At 25.9% G+C, this 23678-nt stretch overlaps 1 protein-coding gene across 5 annotated transcripts in view; it reads left to right on the top strand.

Annotated features, from left to right (window-relative positions):
• The window catches only part of LOC145835659 (uncharacterized), a 29241-nt gene extending 7698 nt beyond the window's left edge, over positions 1 to 21543 (top strand). For 3 of the 5 annotated variants that reach the window (XM_082943345.1, XM_082943347.1, XM_082943342.1), the window contains 22 exons: positions 434 to 470; positions 1112 to 1165; positions 1482 to 1568; positions 2538 to 2615; positions 3218 to 3368; positions 7133 to 7207; positions 7421 to 7510; positions 7847 to 8047; positions 8306 to 8457; positions 9133 to 9219; positions 9477 to 9626; positions 11461 to 11568; positions 11934 to 12044; positions 12731 to 12873; positions 14133 to 14256; positions 14337 to 14397; positions 15756 to 15931; positions 17890 to 18031; positions 18298 to 18516; positions 19975 to 20013; positions 20303 to 20709; positions 20920 to 21543. In XM_082943345.1, the coding sequence (XP_082799471.1) occupies positions 434 to 470; positions 1112 to 1165; positions 1482 to 1568; positions 2538 to 2615; positions 3218 to 3368; positions 7133 to 7207; positions 7421 to 7510; positions 7847 to 8047; positions 8306 to 8457; positions 9133 to 9219; positions 9477 to 9626; positions 11461 to 11568; positions 11934 to 12044; positions 12731 to 12873; positions 14133 to 14256; positions 14337 to 14397; positions 15756 to 15931; positions 17890 to 18031; positions 18298 to 18516; positions 19975 to 20013; positions 20303 to 20709; positions 20920 to 21118 (2891 nt within the window). In that variant the 3' untranslated portion in view covers positions 21119 to 21543. The remainder of the gene's footprint in view (positions 1 to 433; positions 471 to 1111; positions 1166 to 1481; positions 1569 to 2537; positions 2616 to 3217; positions 3369 to 7132; positions 7208 to 7420; positions 7511 to 7846; positions 8048 to 8305; positions 8458 to 9132; positions 9220 to 9476; positions 9627 to 11460; positions 11569 to 11933; positions 12045 to 12730; positions 12874 to 14132; positions 14257 to 14336; positions 14398 to 15755; positions 15932 to 17889; positions 18032 to 18297; positions 18517 to 19974; positions 20014 to 20302; positions 20710 to 20919) is intronic. The other 2 variants (XM_082943344.1, XM_082943343.1) reach the window with 2 other exon arrangements.
• The last annotated feature ends 2135 nt before the right edge of the window (positions 21544 to 23678 follow it).

The raw sequence follows: 23678 nt of genomic DNA, 5'->3' as shown, positions 1-23678 counted from the left end.
TTATTATACTTGTTTTATGTTTAAAATATATTAGCTATTTTTGAAATCAACTGTAGTTTTAATAGTATTAGAGTGTGAATATAGCATGTGATCAGAATAAAAGTTCGTTTATTCAAAAAAAAAAAGAAAAACAATTAAAATAAGTTAATTAATTTCAAATACTTTTAAATTGCTATGTTTATAATCTAGTAAGCTCTTTTTAAGTGTATAATTTATGAACATAGCATACTAGATTTGCTTATACATTTTTGATGTAATACAAGCAACTTAAGAATAAATGTTTAAAAAGTCTACTAAAAGTGTTGCTACTTTATATACGAAAGTAAAAAAAAATCAATGATTATTGAATCTTTTTATTGTATTTATTTCTTTGTTAGGTTTTTACTTATTTACAAATTTAGTTATTTTTGGTTTTCACTAAAAATATTTACAGCTAAACCCAAGGAAAAGTCAAACTTGAAACGTGGAAAGTAAGATGCCTGATAAATTTATTTCCTTATTTTGTAATTTGACTAAAATGAATTATTTAAATTTTAATTTAAACGACTATTTTTAAGGCCTATTAGTTTAAAAAAGCTATCTGTCAAATTATAGTTCAGCATTGCCTATAAAACGTGAAAAATGTAATGTAAGCTAAAAAACTTATAATAAAAAAAATTGAAGTTATTTAATAACTAGTTTTTTTTGAATTAACAAATTTGAACTATTGTAAAGTTGTTTGTCCTTTAATAAAAGACATCGATAAAAAAAGTTTCTTTATTAATATATTTTTTTTACCAATAGAACATTAAACTATATGATAATATTTTAAATTTTGATATAGAGATATGATAAGTTTGTTAAGTAAACATGTTTCAAACAATTTATTTTCCTCGACAAGTTCAAACTTGAACCATCCTTGTTTTGTAAAAGTGTTTATTATTATTATTTCTTTCAAACATTGTTTTGTATTTTAATAAAATAGTACAAAAATATTTATTTAACTATAACACTTAAGCTTTAACTTTTTTAAACAAAACCAGTTTTTCTATGTTGTTTGATCCAAAAAATTAATTATTATTTTTTATTAATATTTTTAAAAAATTTTCCAAACTAATTGAAATAATTATAGTTCCCCCCTTTCAAAATCATTACCATCAAAGTTGCCTGTTCTTAAAAATCGAAGGTAAGTGGTTTTAAATAAATTAATTAATTTTTACTTTTTTTACCATAAAAGTTTCGTGAGAGTAGTATTTTGCTTAACTTGTTTTATCAAGATAATAGAGTTATTTATTATAACTTAACTAAGTTCCAATCATGTTTATAACATTGTTAAAACGTAATCAGTAAAATTTACGATTATCCTTATCAAACTGTTTGGTTATATAATGTCACATTGATTTAGTTCGGTAAAGTTTTAACTCTATATAACAGAAAAAAACAGCTATTTATTTTGTGACTTTTTGCTTTAGTTGTTAATAGTTGACTTTATGTATTTCTAGGATGTCCTCAAGCATTCAGAATTCTCCAGCTAATAAAAGCAAACAGGTTGCGAGAAAATCAAGTTTGAAAACCAATCCTGCCATTAGGTTTTTTTTGCTTAATAAATGTTTGATGAAAAATAGATTAGTATAGTTTACTTATAAAAATAAAATATTTGAATCTTAGCACTATAAAGTATTGTTTTCATTAACATTTACATTACAACCAATAATTAGTTAGTATTATGAATATTTTTTTAAAAACATAACTTAATATAGATATACTTAGCTGAGTTTTTTTGCACTAAAAGTTAGTGCGCAGTTATTCTATCTAAGTTCTACAAATAATAAAAAGTATTTTTATTTAGCTGTATATACTTCTAATCTCTTTCCTTTTGTAAAAAAACAATTGTTTAGCTTTTATATTTATAAAACATTTCTTAAGTTCTTTTAAACATGATTGAAAACAAAAATAAGTTTTCTTAAAAAAATTTATACACAAACATTTAGAATTTGATTACTCATAGTACTGATGCAACTTACCAAAAAACGCTGTATTTGTTACATAATGTTTCAAATAAAAAAAATCATAATTAAATTTTGTTTTATACTTTACAAGTATGCATTATCTTGCTTATGAAAGAATGTTGACAACAAGCTTGTCAAGTTCAACCGGTCGTTCGCTGAGTATTTCGAGTGCTCTTCAGTGTCTTTCGCTTTCTACTGTTTTAGTCATAAACCTAAAAATCGCATTCAAGCATTTTTTAACATTACTGCTACTGTGTGTTGTTGATGATTTTATTGACTTAAATAAAGTAAACTATTTATATTTGTTTTTAATAGAAAAAAAGTAAATTGTGTTTAAATTTATTTGTTTAAATTCTGTTTTATATTATTAAGCAGTCGGAAGCTGACTTAAAGTTTTTGTTGGGAACAGTAGACTTTAAAAAACACATGTTACGTCAAGTTTAAGTTTTTCAAAATTTGTTAAATTAAAAAAAAATTACAAATAAAATCTACATTTTAAGTTATTAAACAACAGCTTATTTTGTTATAAATTAATCAAACAAACACCAGACGATCCAAGAAACAAGACAATAGCTCAAATGTTAGATCACCCGCCGCGAACAGAGCAAGGAATGCAAGAAACATGAGGTACTTCAATTTTTATACACTGTTAAAAGCTTAAATTTAAGTTATATTATATACTGAAATTGTTATGTATATTTTTTTTCTGCTTTCGTTAAAATATTTTTTGTTAACTTATTGTAATTAAAAAAAGCATTAACGAATTCATATTGAGAAGTATACATTCTGATTAAAAATGTAGTACATATATTAAGCAATGTTGTATATACTAATAAGAGTCTTAACTTCATATCGTCTTTGTAAATGATTGATAGCCTTATTCATGATCTATAATTTTGAGTGAAAAAAAAAGATATAAAAAAGATAACATTTAAAATAATAACTTGTAACGCTTTAAGTTATTTGATTTTGATATTAATTTGGGCATCGGATTGTCACGAGATATACATATTTAATTTTGTTTGCTGCAAGTTAATGTAATTCCAAAAGAAAGGGATTAGTGTAAAAAGTTATAAAAATGTATATCTCCTAAAAGGTTTTCACTCTTAATATGATTAAAGTAGCTGCTTAACGTAAAAAATCAGAAAAATAACAACTACACATATTACATTATTATAGATAAGTTGCTTATCGTAAAAAAAACTACTACTCATATCAAAATATTATAGATCAGCGCGTCCGGTGAAGCAGTTTACGAGGGAGTCTTCGGGAGACGACCTCTCGGTGAGATCGGATGTGAGCAGGGGAGAGCTCAGGGAGAAGCTGAAGGGAGAAAGAAAAAGCAAGAACGAGCAAGAAGAAGTGCTCAAGCACTTACAGGTTTAAATAAAATAATATTTAAGCAGATATTAAAGCAGGGTTTCCCAAAGTGGGCGATATCGCCCCCCTGGGGGCGATTTTAGTATTTTGGGGGCCGATAATTAGTAAGGGGGCGAAAGGGTGGGCGATAACTAGTAAGGGGGCGAAAAGGGGGCGATTTTAAAATGTTGGGTTGTCATAAGATTTTTACTTTTTTTCTTGCTATTTTACTATTTTTAGCTTGCTATTAATTATTTGACCCTGAGGTAAAACTTTAACAAAAATGTTTATTTTATTTATGAAAAAAAAAGAAAAAAATCTAGTGCTTATGACTCCTACTTTCAAGTAAATACTATATTTTCATTTATAAATTTCCATGTTTAACAATTAGATATATCATAGACGATTGGAATCCCTCTCACTATCTTATAACCTGACATATATGTTATTTGGGGTTATAAATGGTTTGTAAAAATCTATGTTATTTATTACTAACTATCACCTCATGATATTTCCAGTTGCTTTTTGAAAAGTCACTAAGTTAGACTAAGAAATAAAACTATACAGGGTTGCCAATTTACCTAGAAACCTGGAAAAACCTAGAATTTGACAATTTAAGCAAAAAAAAACTTGGAAAAAATCTGGAATTTATAACAATTTTAACATTCTAAGTAGTAAAATTTAGATTTGACACAAAAAAGCTATCATATAGATAAAAGTATGGATCCCTTCGAGGCAAATACTTTTGAAGTAAACGACTTACAGGAAACCTTCTCAGACTTACAAACTTAGCTTGAACTTAAAGTAAATTCTTCCAAAGAACGATATGAAAGCTTTTGGACTTAACAAAAACTAAGGCAAAATTATCCAATCATTTTAGAGGAATTTAGATTGTTGTTTATAGCTTTTCCTTCTAGCTATGTTGTTGAGAAAGCTTTAACTTCAGTTATCAACATCTTGAGCAAAAGGTCTAATCTAGATATTTATAAAGGAGGTGACTTATGGCTCTATTTTACTAATTAAGAATCAGATTAGAAAAACTTGCAAGCAGTCATGTTCCTCATCCTTCACATTATATTAGACTTCAGTAGCAGACATTATTTTATGGAAGTTTTTTTATTTCATTTGATCTTTTGAAGTATTTCTTATTTAACCTGGTTTGTATTGTATTTAAGTAGTCTTTTTATAATAACAACTTTATCAAGCTATTTATTCTACAACAGGTTTGCACAATGCCTAATAAATATTATTTACAGTAGACTTCCTCTTGAGTTCGCACTTTTTACCCAAAAAAAAGTGCAAATTTATATTTTCTTAAATTTAACTAAGTAAAGTCTATTACTAACTAAATATTAATAAAACAAAATATATATAATATTTAATAGATTATATAGATCTTTTTTTTTTAATGAAAGTTTGTTTTATGTTTTAGTGGATTTCATGTTTATTCATAACATCATTGAATATAACATATTGAAATTTGTCATTTTGTAAAAAAAAATATGGTAATAATTTTTTGAGTTTGCATTTTTTGATTTTTTTCAAAGTGCGAACTCAAGCAGAAGTCTAGTATATTTATTAAACGTTTTATGTTTTAAAGATTTTAATAATTTTATTTTGACCTGGTTAATTTTGTAGTTGATATTCGTTGTTTTACATTACGCTAAAAGTTTTTATAGCATAGTGATTAAAATATTTGTTTGAAAGACCTTTATTTGACAGGTTTTTGTTATTACTAGTTTAATCTGTATACAACTTATATCACTATAAAACTATTATCTGATTGTAATATTTTGACAACCATTAAAGTTTTTATTTCTAAAAAGATTTTTTGGTTTTAAAAGAGTATAAATTTGAGGTCTCTATTTGAAATGTCTTCTACTTTTTCATTTAAAAGTTTCTTAAACACAATTTTATTTTCTAACTTGATTTATTATTGTTCAAAAATTTATTATAATATAAGGAGTTTTAAACTATTAATACAACTGTTTTTTGTTTTATCTGAATTCAATATATATTAGCAATTAGAATATACTTAGTTTATTTTAATACTTCAACACTAGCTTTTAGTTTTTCACTATTTTCCTCTGTTAAATTATTGTAGACTAATAGCTAGAAAAAAATCTTTTTAAACAGAATTAAATAAGCCATCAAAAAGATTAAAAACTGCTACAGTTACAAAACAAAATTTAAACCTAGTTAAAAGTTTTTTTTAATTGATTACTTTCTGTTCACAGAATTAACTGTAAAACATTGGATTTTTTTTGAATTTAAATTAAAAAAAAAAAAAGTTAGAATTAAGGTTTAGTTCCCTAAAGATTATTCCAAGTCAAATGCTATTTCATGGTACTCTACTACGAAAAAAATAGTTTAAAAAGTTAAAAATTAAATTTCTAACTTTACAACTAACTTGCTTACAATATATCTTAGCATTAAAATTAGTAAATTTACTGCATTAACTGAAGCTGTTGATGAAACCACTTTTCATGTGAGATAATCAACCAGTCGGTCAAACTTCCTTTAAATAGATCAGAAATAATGTTTTAATATTTATAACATTATGTGTAAAATAAACTGTTAATTCTTTTATAGTTTTTTAATCTCTGGTATAGATATTTAAAAAAAGCCTATTTATAAAGTAATTTAAGTATTTTGTGCGGCTTAAATAAGTTACTTAGTATTAACTTCTAAATGTCCGAAGTTTGTTATATGAGATATTATTAAAATGTCAGGTTTAAGTTAAAATTTCAGGTGGGTAACGTACGGCTCAGATCCAGTCGAATTTTGACCCGCTAAGTAAATTGAAAACTACTTGTGCAAAATAAATAAAATTTAGTTTTTTGATATTTAATAGTTTGATATACGCTTTCATTTCGTTTTCAGTTCACAAAAGTATTTCCTAGATAACAATAATACTAAATCATTTTATTACAATTTTGCTCGAGTTTTTTAATTTTCTTATTTGTAATTTTTCTAAATCATGCAGCTCGCAATTACATTTTCTAACGAGCTGAAAATAAAAAATAGTTTTTAGTAAATATGAATTGCTGACTACAAAAGTTGTCCACCACTGACTTAAAAGTTTCAAAACAGATCATATTTAAACAGGATTGATTACAGATTACTCAAGGCTTTTTAATAATTAAGTATTTTGATACACTTTACTGGGCTTCTAAGAAAATAACTGTAAATTATTTTCTCAAGCCCTGTAAACTACTTTGAACACAAAAGTGCGTGCATAAGAAGTACAAGACTAAATTACATTTCGTACACAACTTTTTTTAGCTCAAAAGTTTGTACTCAAAAGAAAAACAACTTTGTAAAATCGTGGGGGGCGATTTTTTTCAAGTTACTGAAAAGGGGGCGATTTAGTAAATGAGTTTGGGAAACCCTGTATTAAAGGATATTGTTAGTACTAAAAAAGTAGTATGAATAATAAAAATTTTGATTTGAAAGCTTACAGAGTATTTATTCAATTTTGGGAAAAATACATTCATATCAAAATTTACATTACGCTTAAAAAGTGTCTTTTATAGTCGTAAATAAACTAATTTTTTTGATTGTAAAGTTAACCATAGTTTGACCTCAAAGTTAAAATAATTTTGTAAGTACAAAAAACACAATTGTAAAATAATATTTAGAATAAGAGAAAAGCATTTAAAAAGTACATAATAAAGTTTAGTTAAACTATGTGTACGAGAGTTTACTAAAGTTTTCATTCTCAATCTAATTATAATAAGAACACTAACATACTAATAAAGAATTTTAATGTTACAAATTTATAGGACAACTATTCTGACTTGCTAATGAAATTTGCCGACGCTGAAAACACAATTGACAAACTGAGACTTGGTGCTAAAGTTTGTTTTATTATTAGTTTTAATTTTAAAGGTAATTTGTTTACTGTGCTTAAATTTTATTACTGTATTATATTTTGTGTATACATTTTTAATCAACTTTTTATGATATTTATGTTTTATTTTCCGACTTAGCTTTATTATTTGGCTATTAAGATAAACATTTGTAATATGTTATTACGAAAAATGTACACTGAATGTTTGTATTGAAAACAGATAGACTTAGATGTTCATCTTCCCGATGTGAATGAAGATTTCAATCCTCCGCTTCACCAAGCAAATATTATACAAAATAGTAACTTTCAGGTAGAATTTTATTTTTTAAATACGCCCTGTTTTGATTATTTTTCTGAGATTTATGTATTTTGACGTGCATTTTCTTTTTCTTTTTTTAACTTTAGTTTTAAGTTACAAGGCCTTAACTAATTATTAATCCAAAATCTTTAGTTAGCCAAATTTCATAGAAGAAGTTTATTTAGAAGCATGAGTTTTTTTATATAGAATATGATACATAAAATGTAAAAAGATAGCTATTTCAATTAATTATGTGTTATAGGTTTTGTTGTTTGCCTACGACAAAATAATAAAAATAAAATTTCAGTCTACCGTAAAAGCATTTAAAATTTAATAATTTTTACACAGCATAGTCCATCACCTTCCACCTCATTTAATGTGAAAAAGTTGACACACTCCCAGTCTGAGCCTAAACTGAACACGGCAGATAGTTCTGTTGACAGCAAATCAACAAACAGCAAACGAAGAGAGTCGACTCTGAAGCTGCCAATCTCAGCTAAATCCGAGCTTTACAAAATCGGACTGCGGTACCAGGCTAAAGATTTACAGGTTTGAAATATTGTTTTATGCCTTATTTTTTTTGATTAGAAATGTTTAGCAAGGATTTAGTTCTAGAATTACTCTGATTTCACAAACTTTTGATTAAACATGGTGTTCAATAAAAGATTCAATTATTTTTATATAAATTTTATTAATTTACGATTTTATTTTTAGTTTAATTGAAAATATACGTTTTGTTTTATTTTTAATTTAATATTTTTCAAAGATACATATATAATTTGTATTTAACCAATATTAACTGTACAGAACAAGATAGACTCGCTGACCAAGCTGCTTCAAACAACGGAGATGCCGGCAGACCAGCGCGAATCTGCAATGTCGAATGTCGAACACGGACTTGATGAACTTCAGCAGGATTTCGATCAGGCCGTTACAAAACACGAGAACGAAAAACTCAAGTAATTTTTTTGTTTACGCTGTAAAATTACAATACATTGAGCGTTTGTGTATTAAAAATTGCATAACTAGTAGTTATTTTGGCTATCCTTAGCAAAGCTGAGATTTTTTACGCTTTCATTCAATAAGCACTAGACTGCACCGGATAGGCTCATGTTGATGGTCGTGCGGTGAAGTCTAGTGCTTATTACTTATATAACACACAAATTGATTTCAGCCTTTGACAGCTTTTAAGTTAATTTTTTTTTGTATTTTTAAAATAATGAAAAGGAATGATAATTTTTTATATGAACAAAGTTATTTTTTACAGATTAGTGTATCTTAAATGTTTTATGCAAAATTAAATATTAATTTTACAATGATTAAACTAATCGGATTTAGTATGAAAGTTAAAATATAATTTATTTTGAAACAATCAATAATTTACAAAATTTTAACCTAATTTTCATAACTACAATGTTTATTTAAAAGTTGCTCGCATTACAGTTAGTAAGTTGTGATCATGATTGCATTAGTATAAAAAAAAGCATTGCAAATTATAGCTGAACTTTTGCTAACATCTAAAACTCTTAAAATACTTATAAATTTTTTTTTAATGTTTTAAACAAAATATTTTTCAAGTAAAACTTATCTTTTTCAAAGTTTACATAACTGTTTTAAAACTTCTTTGTTTACAGACTAGCTCAAATTCATGGAGTAGAAAAAGTTGATAAAGAAATAGGTGATTTTGATGATACCGGAGAAATAGACGATGAAATTAATAAGTTTGTTGACTTTGTAAAATAATGTTGAAGTTAATAAAATTATGTGAAAAATTTACTTTTTTTTCAATCAACTTTTACTCCTTACTTGACTAAAATTTTTCCGTGTAATGTTTACAAATAAGCTTTCTAACAATTATTAATTTTATACTTGGGTTCCGTTTTTATAACTTAAACATAAAAAGTCTATTGTAAAGTATTTTAAATATACTATTATAGAAAAATATTTTCACATTATACACGACTAATTAAAATTTTAGTTTGACGGACATGGTGAGGGCATTGCGAGGCATGGTGAACAAGATCAACAATCAGGAGGAATTGTGGAAACAACAACAACCTTCAGTCAGGAACAACAACAGAGAAAAAGCTGAACAGATAAAACAGCAGCTCAACGACTTGATTAAAAAGTTCGAAGCTTTGTTTTCAGTGTTTAACATGCTCCTTAATGAATTTTTATATAACATAATCTGTAAGAGTGAATGGTAGGCAAGCAAAAAACTATTTATTTGCTAAGTTTGATTTAAGTCGAACAAAATATTGAATTATAATAATAATAATTATTATTATTATTGGAGTTTATTGTGCAAAGATGGACTCGGGCATTAAAACCTGAGCCGCTTAAACAATACACACGAAAAAAGAAACAAACAAATTACATTCAATGAAAAATAAAATCTAAAAATAACATAGCAGAAAAAAAATTACAAACAAATAGTCCTGTATAATAAATAATAACTTAGTATGCACATAGAACAAAACAAAATAAATTCTCATATAAAAACCTTTGCATAGACTAAAAAAGATTACGCATTTACAAAAATTATATATAAAAACTTATAATCTGTAGGGGGAAGGCGTAAGAAAGAAAAATTGATCTTAGTGATACTAATATTTTACAATGAATTTTTATTCGTTAATCACTGTATTTTACTTGTGTTTATATTATTTAAATCGTTTTTTTTTAAGTTTTAATCGAAATTGTTCCACCCTCCCACACGAAACCACATCCTGCGATAACTTATTCCACATATTTATACATGTGTATTTTTCAAAAAACACAAAAACGCTTTTAAAGCTGTTAGAGATTAAATAAAATACGACACTATATATCTATATTTCAAAGTATTTAAATTATTCATAATTTTGTTTATTAACCTAGTTATTTTCTAGAACAATGTTCGGCAGCAGTTTGTAAGTAATGACTCAGGATTAGAATAAAAATTCCTTTGCTAGTTTTGAAGTTAAAAAAAAGTTACTAAAAACAAATTGTCCTTAAAAGTGAAATTGAAATGAAACAATTATTAAAGCCATAGGGAAGCTGAAAATTCTTTTTACAAAAAATTACAATAGAACTTATATGAAAGCTAAAATAAAACACTATAAAATACTTTTCTTAGAGTAAAAATAGTAAATTAACTTTTGAAATATATTAAATTGTGTAGAAAGTTTCCGATACAAACGTGTGGAGGAAAAATTTTCATTGTAAATTTTTTCGGAATTTTGAAAAATCTATTACCAATCTATCTTTTTCTTCTTTTTAATCAATTAAACCTAAGTTATCAATAAATGTTTCTTGCCGTAATAGAAAAAAAAACTGTTTTAACAATATAAAAAACTAAGTTTATGAACTTTATGACCACAAAAAATAGTTTCTATCTAAAAAAAACTTACATTATATCTTAAAAATAAGTTGAAATTCGACTGAGAAAGTTTTAAACTATTGCTTAAAAACTGTATGAGAAGATCTGTTTTTATTGAAGTCATATTTTTTTGATTTGTAACCGTTGTCCTTCCATTATAAACCTATAGAATTCTCCGACTTTGTACCCTCATATCTCAAAAACAAGTTGAAGTTTACAAAACAGTGAAAAGTAACTGCTAGCCAAGGTAAAAATAATTAGAATAAGATCAACATGTAAAAAGTTCCTAACCCCCCCTATGGCCTTATTTACTCTCCACTATTAAATCAGAGTTAGACTAAAAGCATGTTATTCAACAAAATGTATGTTTGCTTTTTTTGCACAAGTTATTTTCAACTTTAAGTACACGTCGCGGATCATATATTTTTGCTAAGACTGTGGATTTATCCCGTGGATTGCATTTTGTCGACTCCTGATCTAAAATTAAATATTGTTTCTTGATGCTAGATAAAAAATAAATCAATTAACAATTTTTTCAATAAAGTTTTTACAGTTGTTTGTAGCTTAAAAATAAAATTATTATTTTGCTAAATTTTACAAGCAGGCAGCAACAAATAGATGACGGCCACACAACAGCTCCAAGTTTGCCATTCACCTCCGAAGATGAAAAATCTATAAAAACCAACGCTGAAAACCAAGTTCCTAACATGTATGTTGACATTACGTAGTGTTTAGTAGATAATTGTTTAAACTTTGAACAAAAATGTACATAAAAGTTAGTACTTACAAAAAATTTTTACTGCTTAAACCATTCATATAAGCTGAAGAGCTATATATTAAAAACTGCTATTTCAATAATATAAAATAAGTTCCTTGTATAATATTATTTGCTAAAAGTATTTTCTGGTCATCAATGTCTTGAATAAAAAGACAGACAAAGTTCATTTAGTTTACATTAATAAATAAGGTTTAATGACTTATCAAATTATTGCTAGAAAAATTTGTTTATAGCTTAATTTGTACCATATAAACTTTTTTATGAGTGTGTAACTTCTTGAAACAAATAATTAACAGATACATGGCACCAGCTGAATCATTAGAAGATTTGTCGACGATAACAACAACTTCACAGAGTACCATAAAAAGCAGCCCTTACTCTGCCAGAAAGCCAGAGAAAAGTTCCAGGTTGGTCTATTTAGTTGGAAGCATTAAAAGATGTGTTAAACAATTTATGGCATAAAAAACCTATAAATTTTACAATTCTTGAATCATCCTTTTGTAAAAGATAGTTAATGTTTTACTTAAGAATTTTTTATAAGTTTGAGAAAAAATACTACCGTTAACAATATGCTTAATTTTTTATAGTTACAGGGTTGCCTAAAAAACTGTAAATACCTGGAATTTAACAGTTTAGGCAAAAAAAACTTGAAAAAGCCTGGAATTTTAAACAAAACTACATGTAAAGTAACAAAATTTGAATTAGATACGAAAAATCAATTTTATGCAACATTTTTTGTACAAGTTGAAATATTTTTATTATAAAACACACTTATAGTAGCATTACAATGTCTTTTCAATATTTTTATACTATTTACGACAATTTTTAACCTGAAATTTAGTTTAAATACTAACAGTGGGATAATAAACTTGTGCTCTCTAAAACATGGGAGAAATTTGTAAAACCTGGAAAATTTTTCCAAGAAACCTTTGGCAACCCTGTATTTATAAACTTAATGTCTTGTATCTAAATTTGTACCACATGGTATTTGATTATTGTAGCTTTTACAACTTTAGTTTTACAACTATTAATTGTTAAAAGTGACCTAAAAATCAAGTTAAAAGTAAAATTCTAATTAATTTACTAATAACAGTCAGTCAACAACACCTAGAAAGTCTTCAACGGATACCCAGAAGCCATCAGATGTAACAAAGCAACCAGTTGAACCAGTTAGATCCCCAACTAGAATACCAAGATTCAACTCCAAGTCCAAGCTCGTCGTCAGAAATGCGCCCCGTAAGATCTATGTTTTGGAATAGCTCATAATAAAATTATTATGTTTTCAAACGGTTTTTTATAGGTTTATCCGAATGCAGTTACTAAAAGGTGGTGTAAATAAATATTGTTTATAATTGATAAAAAGCACGTCTGTTTTTATAATAAACGAAATAATTTTCACGATATGCTTTATTATGTGACTTTTAGAGATTGAAAGTGTGCTTTATTTTAAGTCACCTATGAAAAAGTAAAATCTATAAAATTAATTAAATAAATTTAATTAAAAACCGTTAGAAAAATTAATTATTTAAAAAATTAGATAAATGTTGATTAAATTTAAGTCTATCATGTATAATTTTCCCAAACAATATCTGTTTAAACTATTTTTTAAATGTAGTGAGTAAGTTCAATTTTTTAAATACTCTTGAAAAAGTATGGTTTTTTTTTACAACTACGAACTATATATATAAAACTTGTAAAAGACAAGAAACGTCGTAATTGAGAAACACAGAAGTATCTAAAGAGATAAATAGTATATAAGCTCTAGCATTAAAATATATTTGATTACTTTTTAGTAAACTCGAACTAACTAGGTATAACTATTAAAAAATTAACAGTTTTAAAAATAATAAAAATGCATTTGTGCATAAATTTAGTTTAAACAGATAAAATCATATAAATTGTTGGGAGGAAGTTAATAAATAACAAAAGTTTTTGATTAATAAAAAGTGGTATAAAAAGATAAAAGAATTTTATTGACAATAAAATTAGTGAATTAAGAGAATTTTTCTTTTTAAGAGTAATGCAAGATTTATATGCGTTTTTTGAATTTAAAATCATTATGAAACACAATTTAAAGCAAATTAAGCAGATATTAATAGAAGTGCTCACAGTTTTACATATTAGTAACTTATTATTTTAATATAACTTAATACATATCGAGTTGATACTCTTAAAAATTGTGTATGTTTCTTGCTAAAAACAGTTTGAAGCTACGTTAAAAATAAAACAGATACAAGCTATTGAAATCTTTTTTTTGTTAAAATTACTTTTTTGTAGAAGTTGATATTTTTAAACATTGATTAGAAGTTTTTTAAGCTATTAAAAAACCATGTAGCTACTACTTTTCAAAAACGTTTAAACAAGACATATGCTGCTTAATAACATTTCTAACTTTTCAAAATTTAATCCGCATATTTGTAGTATTGGTTTTGCATACATAAGAACTAGAATAAACTTAAACAATATGAAAAAGAAAATATCAAAATAAATTTTAGCCGAAAAAGCAACTGACAGTGGTTTTGTAGGAAGCGAATCGAGCCGACAGTCCTCAAAAAAGCGCGACCCAATTCAACCTGAGCCTGTGAGTGCGGTGGCGAAAAATAGCGCCGCAAGTGACAGGTTTGATATGAATTTAAAGTATGAAAGCCTTAAAATATTATGAAATATCTAAATGTTTTACTTATAACATAAAATATTAGGTCATCTAAAAAAAGACGAACCAAAAAATTAACTCCTCAGCCAAAAGAAAACAAACCTAAAGTGAGTTTTTTTTTACTAACTTATTCAGCATCAGTATTATCCATTCAGAACTATAACCAATTTTAAATCTACTCTAAGAGTTTAATTATAGCTGCTGTTTTCATTTACTTTTCAATAGCTACTTTTCAACAGCTATCAATATACTTTGCCTGTGTTCGTCTTGCAGCCCAATCATGTATAAATTTTTGTCGAAAATTGTAAGAAAAAGTGGTTTAAGTTTATATTTTTAAAAGTTTTTTCCATTGAAATTTGTTTATGACCGAGCTAGATATGAAACGTAGGAAATTGCTTTCTAAATTGAGCTTACAAAAATAATGTGATTTTGAAAACACTGTTTTATTTTTATATGGAAATTGCTTTGAGGCATACAAAAGAATATTGTTATTACAAAAACTAACTAAACTTAGTAAACTTACTAAACAGTTCTTTTAGCTTTCATTGTGTAACGAATGCTTTGAGTTCTTTGTTTGTTAGATTTTCATGTTTTTGAAGATCATTTAAAATAAAAGTCGCATGTAACGTATAAAATTTCCACTATGTTTTACTTGTTACAGTACTACTTTGGTCGCTAGTAATATATAAAGTAAATAATTATTTTAAAACATTTTAGTAAAAATTTATTCATTGATTTTGTTTTATTTCACTTGGTTCTTATAATAAAGTTTTATCATTAATTGAATCACATAACAAAACAATTTAGATCGAAATACTAAGTAATTAAATACATTGGACAAATTTGACCCTTCGTTCATTACCATAATCCGTATAACTATAAATCTTGTTTAGTAATAAAATGTAAAAGCAACTTTGACGGTAATGTCTTTAAAAAGCTAATAATATTTATTCGCTACTGATAAATCATTACATAAAAGGCGTAGAAAATTTCGACAACTCAACAACTTTAAGTTTAAACTTTTGTAGCTAAAATTTTATTTAAATGCAGTTAAGAAGTTTTTGGTAAATGAACTTGATTTCCCTTGTGCAAATAGATAATAATTGTGCTTCTAGGTTGTTTTTAAAATTTTTGATTATAATTACTACCGTAATAAATAACTCTTAAACAAAATTTAAGGAGATATTTTATGTCTTATTTATTACAAAAGTTTTTTTGATTTAAATTTATGATAGTTCTACTTGTTGCTTTTTTTTTTCTTTATTTTGTAATTTTATAGATTTTTTTAAAAGTTTTAATCTTTAACAATTAGTAAATTCAGGAAGTTTTTTGTATATAGTAAAACTGCTTTATATTAGTGCTAGTGGCTTTCTTAAAACTTTTTAGTGTGTATATATTGCAATCAGTTAACAAAAATTACAACTTCAAAAATCAAGAAATTTAAATTTAAATAACATCGCAACAGCCAATAGAGACTTCGTTCGATGATGAAGTTTCGACAACTTCCACCGTGGCCGACCTCGTGGATAGCAGGGGAAGTTTGAAGTCTCTTCCGTCCAATAAGCAGCTCTCATCCACCACCGGATCCGAGGCTTCCACCGTCAGAAGAAGACCCAAATCTCACATGATCTCCGAGAACGAGTGAGATTGTTTGAATTGAAATAAGTTCTTTTTGCAATACCAGTTTAAAGGGTTACATGACTTTTAAAATTATTTGCCTGCGTCTGTTTTTCGGACTAAGCCTGCCTGATGAGTCCTAAAAAGGACGAAACCGGTTGTAGATTGTTTCGGATGCTGTTGTTGTTGGTCGTGCGGTGAAGTTCATTGTTTATTATTTTTTTTAAAATTACGACAATACAATTTTTAGAAAAACTTTTAAGAGACAGTATCTCTAAAAATTATTTAAATTTTATCAAATTTAAAAATGCTAATATAATTCTATTTGATAAGATAATGATGCTTTTTTTGATTAATTATAAAAAAAAAATTATTACTTTGAATTATTACATTGTAATAATTTTGAGAATTTATTTAAGCTATACCTCAGAAAATTATTTGATTAAACTTAAATTTAAAAATTACTTGTGTTTGTTATTAATAATGCTATGATGGTAAACAATATTTTTAAAATGTTAGGTATTAAAAGAGAAAACTAAAAATAATTAAAATTTATTTAAATTTGAATTTTCGGAATTTGGATTGTCGAGCGAGCATCCAGTAAAATGATCTTGTTAAATTTTTATTAGTTATTTAGTTGCTCTTAGAAAAACTTTGTAGAGTTTTTTTAAAATATTAAAGACTGTAATATATATATATATATATATATATAAAATAAGGTTAATGTTTAAACATAAACACTTTCAACTGAGCCCACTTGAAGGGCTTTTAAATAATTTATTCAAATGGCGATTTTAAAAATTCTGGAACATATGTTTCACAAAGCTTTAATTTTTCATAAAGCTTTGATCATCAGCCAGTTAAATTCAAAATACAAAGCACTGTACTAAACAAAGATACAAAAGTTATGCAAAAAAACAAAAAACAGTATGACGTAATATTGTACATTACAAATATTCAGTACAAAAATCGATCTACCTTCTAACTAATTAAACAACTAAAATTAACGAAAACAACAGTTAATTGACTATAAAATGCTTCAAAATTTGTTGTGTTTTAAAAGAAGCTTTTTTATATGTCGACAAGACGATATAAACTCGCTTCTCTTATTTAAACAACCTTCCTTTTTTAACGCATACATAACGGCTGTTGATTCTTTTAAGCACAGCCTACAAACAGGGTTGTTACCATCTGCTATTGGCTGTGCTCTTTTTATTATGATTCTTTTATTTTAATTCTGGTACATATGTTTCATAAAGCTTTGATTTTTCATGGGGCTTTGATCATCAGCCAATGGCTATATATGATGGCTGATGATTAAAGCTTTGTGAAAAATTAAAGCTTTATGAAACATATGTACCAGATTTTTTTAAAATCGCCATTTGAATAAATTATATATATATATTTCTATATATATATATATATGTTTATAACTTTTGTTAGTACTCTAAAAAAGTTTGTTCAAAACAATTAAAAAACATAATTTAAATTTTTTGTGAACTCTATAGCTTTTGAAGGTTTAAACAACTTATTATATTAAATTTTTAAATCTCAAATTTATAATCTGCACAACAAACTTTTAATTTTTTTACTGTAAAAATATTTTTAGTTACTTTTTTCTACTAATCTTAATACTTTAAAAAACAAACCTGATAACACAATTCTATACGCTAAAAGCATAAGCCCATTATATAATTTGTGGCAACAAGTTTAAATAAACTACACCATAGGTCAAAATTTAATGATACTTGTACAACTTAATAAAAAGAATAAAACATTGTTGAAATAATCATATATTTTAAAATCTTTTAATATGTTAACGCGACATGATTTCAATTTTTTTTAAACCGTTGTTTTTGTATAAATATTTCTTTTTAATTAAGTAATGATTAATTTATGTTCAAGTTCATTTAAAATTGTTATAAAGTCTATTTTATGTAAAAAAAAGCGTCTTTGACAATTTCTAAAAAACTTTTTGACAGACCGTCTGATACCGCCCTTCAAACGCTGAAAAGTGAAATAGAAAAACTAAAAGAAGAAGTAGAAAAACAGAAGCAAGAAACTGAAAGGAAGCAGAAGTTGCAAGAGGAAGAAGCTGCTCGAATAAAAGAAGAAGAGGAAAAAGTTTGTAACTTTTTATATGTATAAAGTAAAATTTACTTAAAACTATGTTTACTAATTTTAAGATAAATTGACTTAGTTTTATTTATGTCTTAGTAGTCGTTTTTCAAAAGCATGGTCTTGGTATAGTTTTCAAACTGATTGTTATGTTAATAAATCTAGAACATTCTTCATTATTTTTCTATTGAAAATTGTTTACCATCAAGGTTAATCTATAATAGTTAAAAGTTTTACAAAAATTTATTCATATTTATATACTTATTTGTTAGGAAAAGTTGAGGTTAGCACACGAGGCCGAAATAGATAAACTCAAGAAAGAAGCGGCTGAATTGAGAAAAATGCAGGAGGAATATAAAAAAGCTCAAAGTGAGAAAAAGCAGGATGACGCTCCATCAGTTAAAAGCTCAGCTTCGAAAAAAAGCGTCAAATCAAGTATAGCAAGCTCCTCGGAAAGTGAAACTCTAAAGAATATCAAAAACGATATACAAGTAAATAATTTTTGAATGTTTACAAAAAGTCCATATAAGTAAAATTAAAAAAAATATGGCATTTGAAAATATTAAAACTGTTTAATTGAAACGATACACAATAACTTATCTTTATCTGTACTATAAAGTTGGTAAACGATGTACAAACAGTATTTTAATTTTCATTTATTATTTAAATGTTTTTAAAGTTCAAGTTTGTTAATGAAAGGAAATATTTGTTCAAAAATACAAGGAGTTCTCTTGTTAATTATGGGTGGTGTTTCAGCGTCTGGTTTCTTTTGAGTAAATATTGTTCAATACAATAAACACTGTAGTTTAAATGTTAAATCTTCATTGTGAATATAATATATAATAAATTTGAATTATCAATAAATTGTAGTAGGCATGTATTTTTAAAGCTTAGGTAGCGTTTTTGGTCTAAAACTAAATACAAGATAAAATCTCACAATAGCGGCGCTTCTATTATGACGTAATTATGTTTGGATTTTGTTTGTATAGGTGGCATTAAATCTTTAGTTTGTTTGTAGTTTTGTTTGAAAGTTTGAGAGAAATCGTAGTAGTAAGCCAAACTTAGTATTTCATAATTATAATTTTATGTGTTGTGTAGAATAGTTCAGTTAGCTACTTAAGATTTAAGTTATTTTTTCATTAAAGCTTTTATTAGTAAGCCACCTGCATTTAAATTTTTGATTAAATTTTTGTACTTATTTGATCGATGTGTTTGTATTTTAGATTGCAATATGCAATAATATCTTTGTTTTGAAAAAAATAAACAAAATAAAACAACTGTATAGTTTTGTAGTTTTATTGCGTAAACAAAATTACTTAAACAGCTAGAAAAGATATAGTTTGTTTAATCTAGTTATTATTTGTTTCAGACACTTTTTATAAGTTGTCTAACAGTTGTTATCATATAAATCATTTAGTTTATTATAATACTTAATTAAAAATTTTTAACTAAAGTTGCTGTCAATGTTAGATATTATTATTTATTAAATTATGCCATGGGTACAAATGATGCCTGTTAAATTATCTGAAAGTTTTGATTCTGAATCAGGAATTGAAACTGATGAGTCTGGTAACTCTGAGCTGTCTGAAGATTACAAAAATCAAAGAAGAAAAAAAGTCAAGGCCGACATTAAATACTATGTAATAAATTATACGTATGATAACAATAATACTATTATAATATAATGAGCTTTACAGTACTAATACATACCCACCAAAGCTGAGCGGTTGATAATTTAAACGTTTTGTTGTTAATACACAACTATACTAAAGTTAATCAAATTTAACAAAGACAAGCTTAAGAAAGTTTTTGTTTAAAAAAAGTTTTAAACTAAAGTTATTAAAAAGTAAAAACATTTTTAAGATCTCAAAATTTTTTTAAATAGAATTTTCTTTAAAATCTTTCAAAATATATAAACATTTGTTGTTTATAGTATTTAAAATTAACAGGCACTGAAGCAAGAAGTCAACAAACGATCACAACCAGTTGTAAGTTTTGGAAATGTTGTATTTAAAAATTCTATAATTATTTTATATTATTCTTTTTGTCAAAGCTCGCATAGTAATGAGTACGGTATGTAAAATGTTATGTCGTAGTTTTTCTAATTTCTTTTTATAAATTTTCATGTGTGTTTAAAGATGTAAGGCATATAATATGTTTCTATGTATGTTTTAACAAACATTATAATTAATTGTTTAGGACTTTAGTATACCTAAAAAGTTAAGTTTAATTGAGTTTCATGATCAAAATTTACAGCGACTTTATACTAACAAACAGAAAGCGGTGCACCCGCGCAGAAAAACGACATCAAGTGACAACTTGTCGGATTCAACCCTCACGATCTCCCAAATTAAAAAACCCAGGACCCTCAGGAGCAGATCTCCGGCGAAACTCAGCAGGAAAAGGTCCCGGTCCCTCGTGAACATCCATCCGCCCCAACCACATTTGAACTATGGCTACTGGACATATGTGCCGGACGCGCCCATCTGGACGACAGCGCCCTTCGGAAGAAGCTACTTGCCACTAGGTGGCCAAAAATATCCGAGCAAAATTTCGCCTGTGAGTAATGCGGTAAGACCGCTAGAAAATAATAACTCGTCTGTGATTATTTCACCCAAACCGTACAACGGTGGCCGGTTGAAAAAAGCCGATGTCTACATACTTGACAACAGTAATAATTCCAAGTTAGTTGGTTTTGTACTAAATAAAATTTGTTTTTCAGGAAATTAATTTAAGTTTGTTGTATCACAAGTTGCATATATAAGTATTTTGTTTATAAAAGTACACATAATGTATTAAATGTTTTTTGTTTTAAATATAACTTAATTTTTTGCTATATAGCTTTTAAAAATATTAAAAAAGTAATCTAAAAAATTAACTTCTATATTTTTCAGTTACTCACCTCAAAATGTTGATACAAGTATAGACTCGATAACATTTGACACATCGCAAATAAAAATAAGCGACAAGTTGAATTCTTCACTGGACAGAGCAATCAGGAGTGCGTTGAAACTTCGCAATAGATCTCAACTCATGTACCGTTCTATTGAAGATGATGTGAATACCTCCAGATTATTTGCTGATTCTTTTTAATGATGTCGTTTGAGATTGAGTTGAGAACTGAATTAACATTAAAAAATTCTAATAAAAAAGTTATAAGCTATCAATGTTTTGAAAACGATGCGGTATTTTTTTTTTCATAGTTTCTATTTAACTATCTTTTTTAGTTAGTAGTAATATTTGCTTTACCTCAGAAAACAAATTTTATAGTAAAATTAGTTAACCAAAGTAAATAAATGTTTACCCTCAGTAGTCTTTCTCATTCAGTGATTAACACAATTTGATGGACTTTACAATGTTATAGCTGTCGATTTCTCACTTATGTTTGTTATTTTTATTCTATGAGTACTTTCTTATTAAGATCACTTGTACTGTGTAGTGACGTGTTTATTCACTGTTGATTTATACTGTGATTTTGATAGACTACATCACATTTTGTCTTAATTAATTGTCATTTGCCAACTTTTTATAATTCTCTTTTTATTGTAAAAGTCAAACACATGCCTTTTTTTTAATGAAGAGTCTCTTACGACATTCCTTCTAAACAACTGTGTTTTATTATTTAGTTTTTTGAAATTGTGTACCTTTAAATGCTTCAAATTATTTTTTGTCTAAAAAATCGAATAAAATGTTAGTAAAATGTAGTCGTGTCGTTTTAAAACTTAAAAATATACAAATTAACAAAGTTTTTCTTTTAAACACCCATTTCATACTCTTAAACTAACATATTATCATGTAACTTAAGCTTAGTTTAATATAAAGAATTGTTCATATGATTTTATTGTTCAAAAACTAAACTAAAGAACTTTAGTTGAAGTTTTATTTTTAAATATGACTACATAGTTTAACTCCGTTCAAAGTGTATATAACAAAATTCACTAATGAAAAAATGCAACTAAATTAAAAAATTGGTATTTTAAAAGAATATTGTAAAATTAAATGACTGCCTAAACTAGAAGAAATAAACGTTAGTTTTGAGTTAAATGATTTTATACAAATTGGACTATTAATTGTATGATTACAAATCATATCTAAAACGGGTCTCAGTTTTATTCAGTACAGAAAGTATACCCTATTTAATGGGTAAATTAGTAAAAGATAGATACGAAATATTCGGTTTACTTATAAAGCAAAATTTCATAATACATTGCAACAATTTTTAAACTTGTAAAGTTAAGCAAATTAAACTCTTTTCAGTTTGCTTATTCTACTAAAATATTGTACATAAATATTTTTTACCATAGAATAAGAAATGTCAGCAATATTTTTCAGCATAAAAGTATTTCAAAAAAAGCTTTAACATTAAATATTGAAACTACTATAGTTTAAACCTTGTTTAAATATGCAAAATTCACTATAAGTCCAGTAACCTTTAACTTATTAAAACGTAAAGACTTTGTTAATCTTTTTTGTAAACAAATTTATAATATCTATTAAAAAAGAAAAATAATTCAATTTGAAAAGTAAAAATATAAAACTTTATATGATTAATGGACCTGCTTTAAAATATACCTTACGGTTATCGAGTTTTGAGTTATTTGGAATTTTTTGATATAAGCGATTTTAATTTGTTTATAAATTATTTAACTATTATTTTCACTTATAACTCGTTATACCACACTAAAAGTTTTACCACCTTTTTGGAGTAGTGGAAAGTGCTTTAAAGTTTTTATTATTACCAATACATTGATTAAAAAGAGTTAATTATTTTCTAGGTAAAACTACCTCACTGATGTATTCTGTCTTTATCATATTTACATTAAGTTTTGATAGATTACTTTAAGATTGCCAAACTTAAACAAAGTTTTTACTTCAAATAAATACTAGTTTATTAATTCAAATAGTTTTAAGGATGTATTAACTTGTAAACTATACACTATGTAAGTTATACACTAAAAATATAAAATGTAAGAATTGTTTAATAGTAGTCATTACTTATTTAATGAATAAATCGCCAGAAAAATAATTTATAGTTTTGTTTCTCTGTCAAAACAAATACTTGATCACTTTACGATGACAATATAAAAGGTTTTACTATATTAGTTATTAGTTTATTATGGCAACTTTAGATAACGACTTAATTAGTATTTTATATATGTATATAATTTAAAGTTGTTGTCTTTATAAACTTTTTTTGTTTAAAAATGTTTGTTTCACAGGGAGAATATTAAAAAAATAGGATAATCTTATCGTCCGTTTTGTACATTTTAGATTTCATTACTTTAATAATAAACCATAACAAACAGTTAAAAAAATATATTAAGTAGTTCTTTTCCATTAAAATGCCCAAATTGTAACTTATGTCAAGAAAAAGTGAAAAAATTCGGCATTTATATGTTTATATCCAACGAACTGTAAAAAATACTTATACAAGCTAAATAATACTATTGATAGTGTTTAGATGAAAAATTTGTTATTTTTTTATAGCAGATTTATAATTTTTTTAGATAGTTAAAGTTTTTTTGATGTTAAAAATTAAACGTTTTAATTAAAACTAAAAAGGCTCATATTAAAAAACAATAATTCGTTTGTTCTTGTACATTATATAATATCGAAATTTGTATCGCTTTTAACGCGATTTAGAAACTTTAAA

This window comes from Thalia democratica, chromosome 5 (assembly GCF_965202585.1).
Source record: "Thalia democratica chromosome 5, ktThaDemo2.hap1.1, whole genome shotgun sequence".
NCBI lineage: Eukaryota > Metazoa > Chordata > Thaliacea > Salpida > Salpidae > Thalia > Thalia democratica.
The sequence above is the reverse complement of the archived record's forward strand: the minus strand, read 5'-3'. Positions and strand labels throughout refer to the sequence as shown.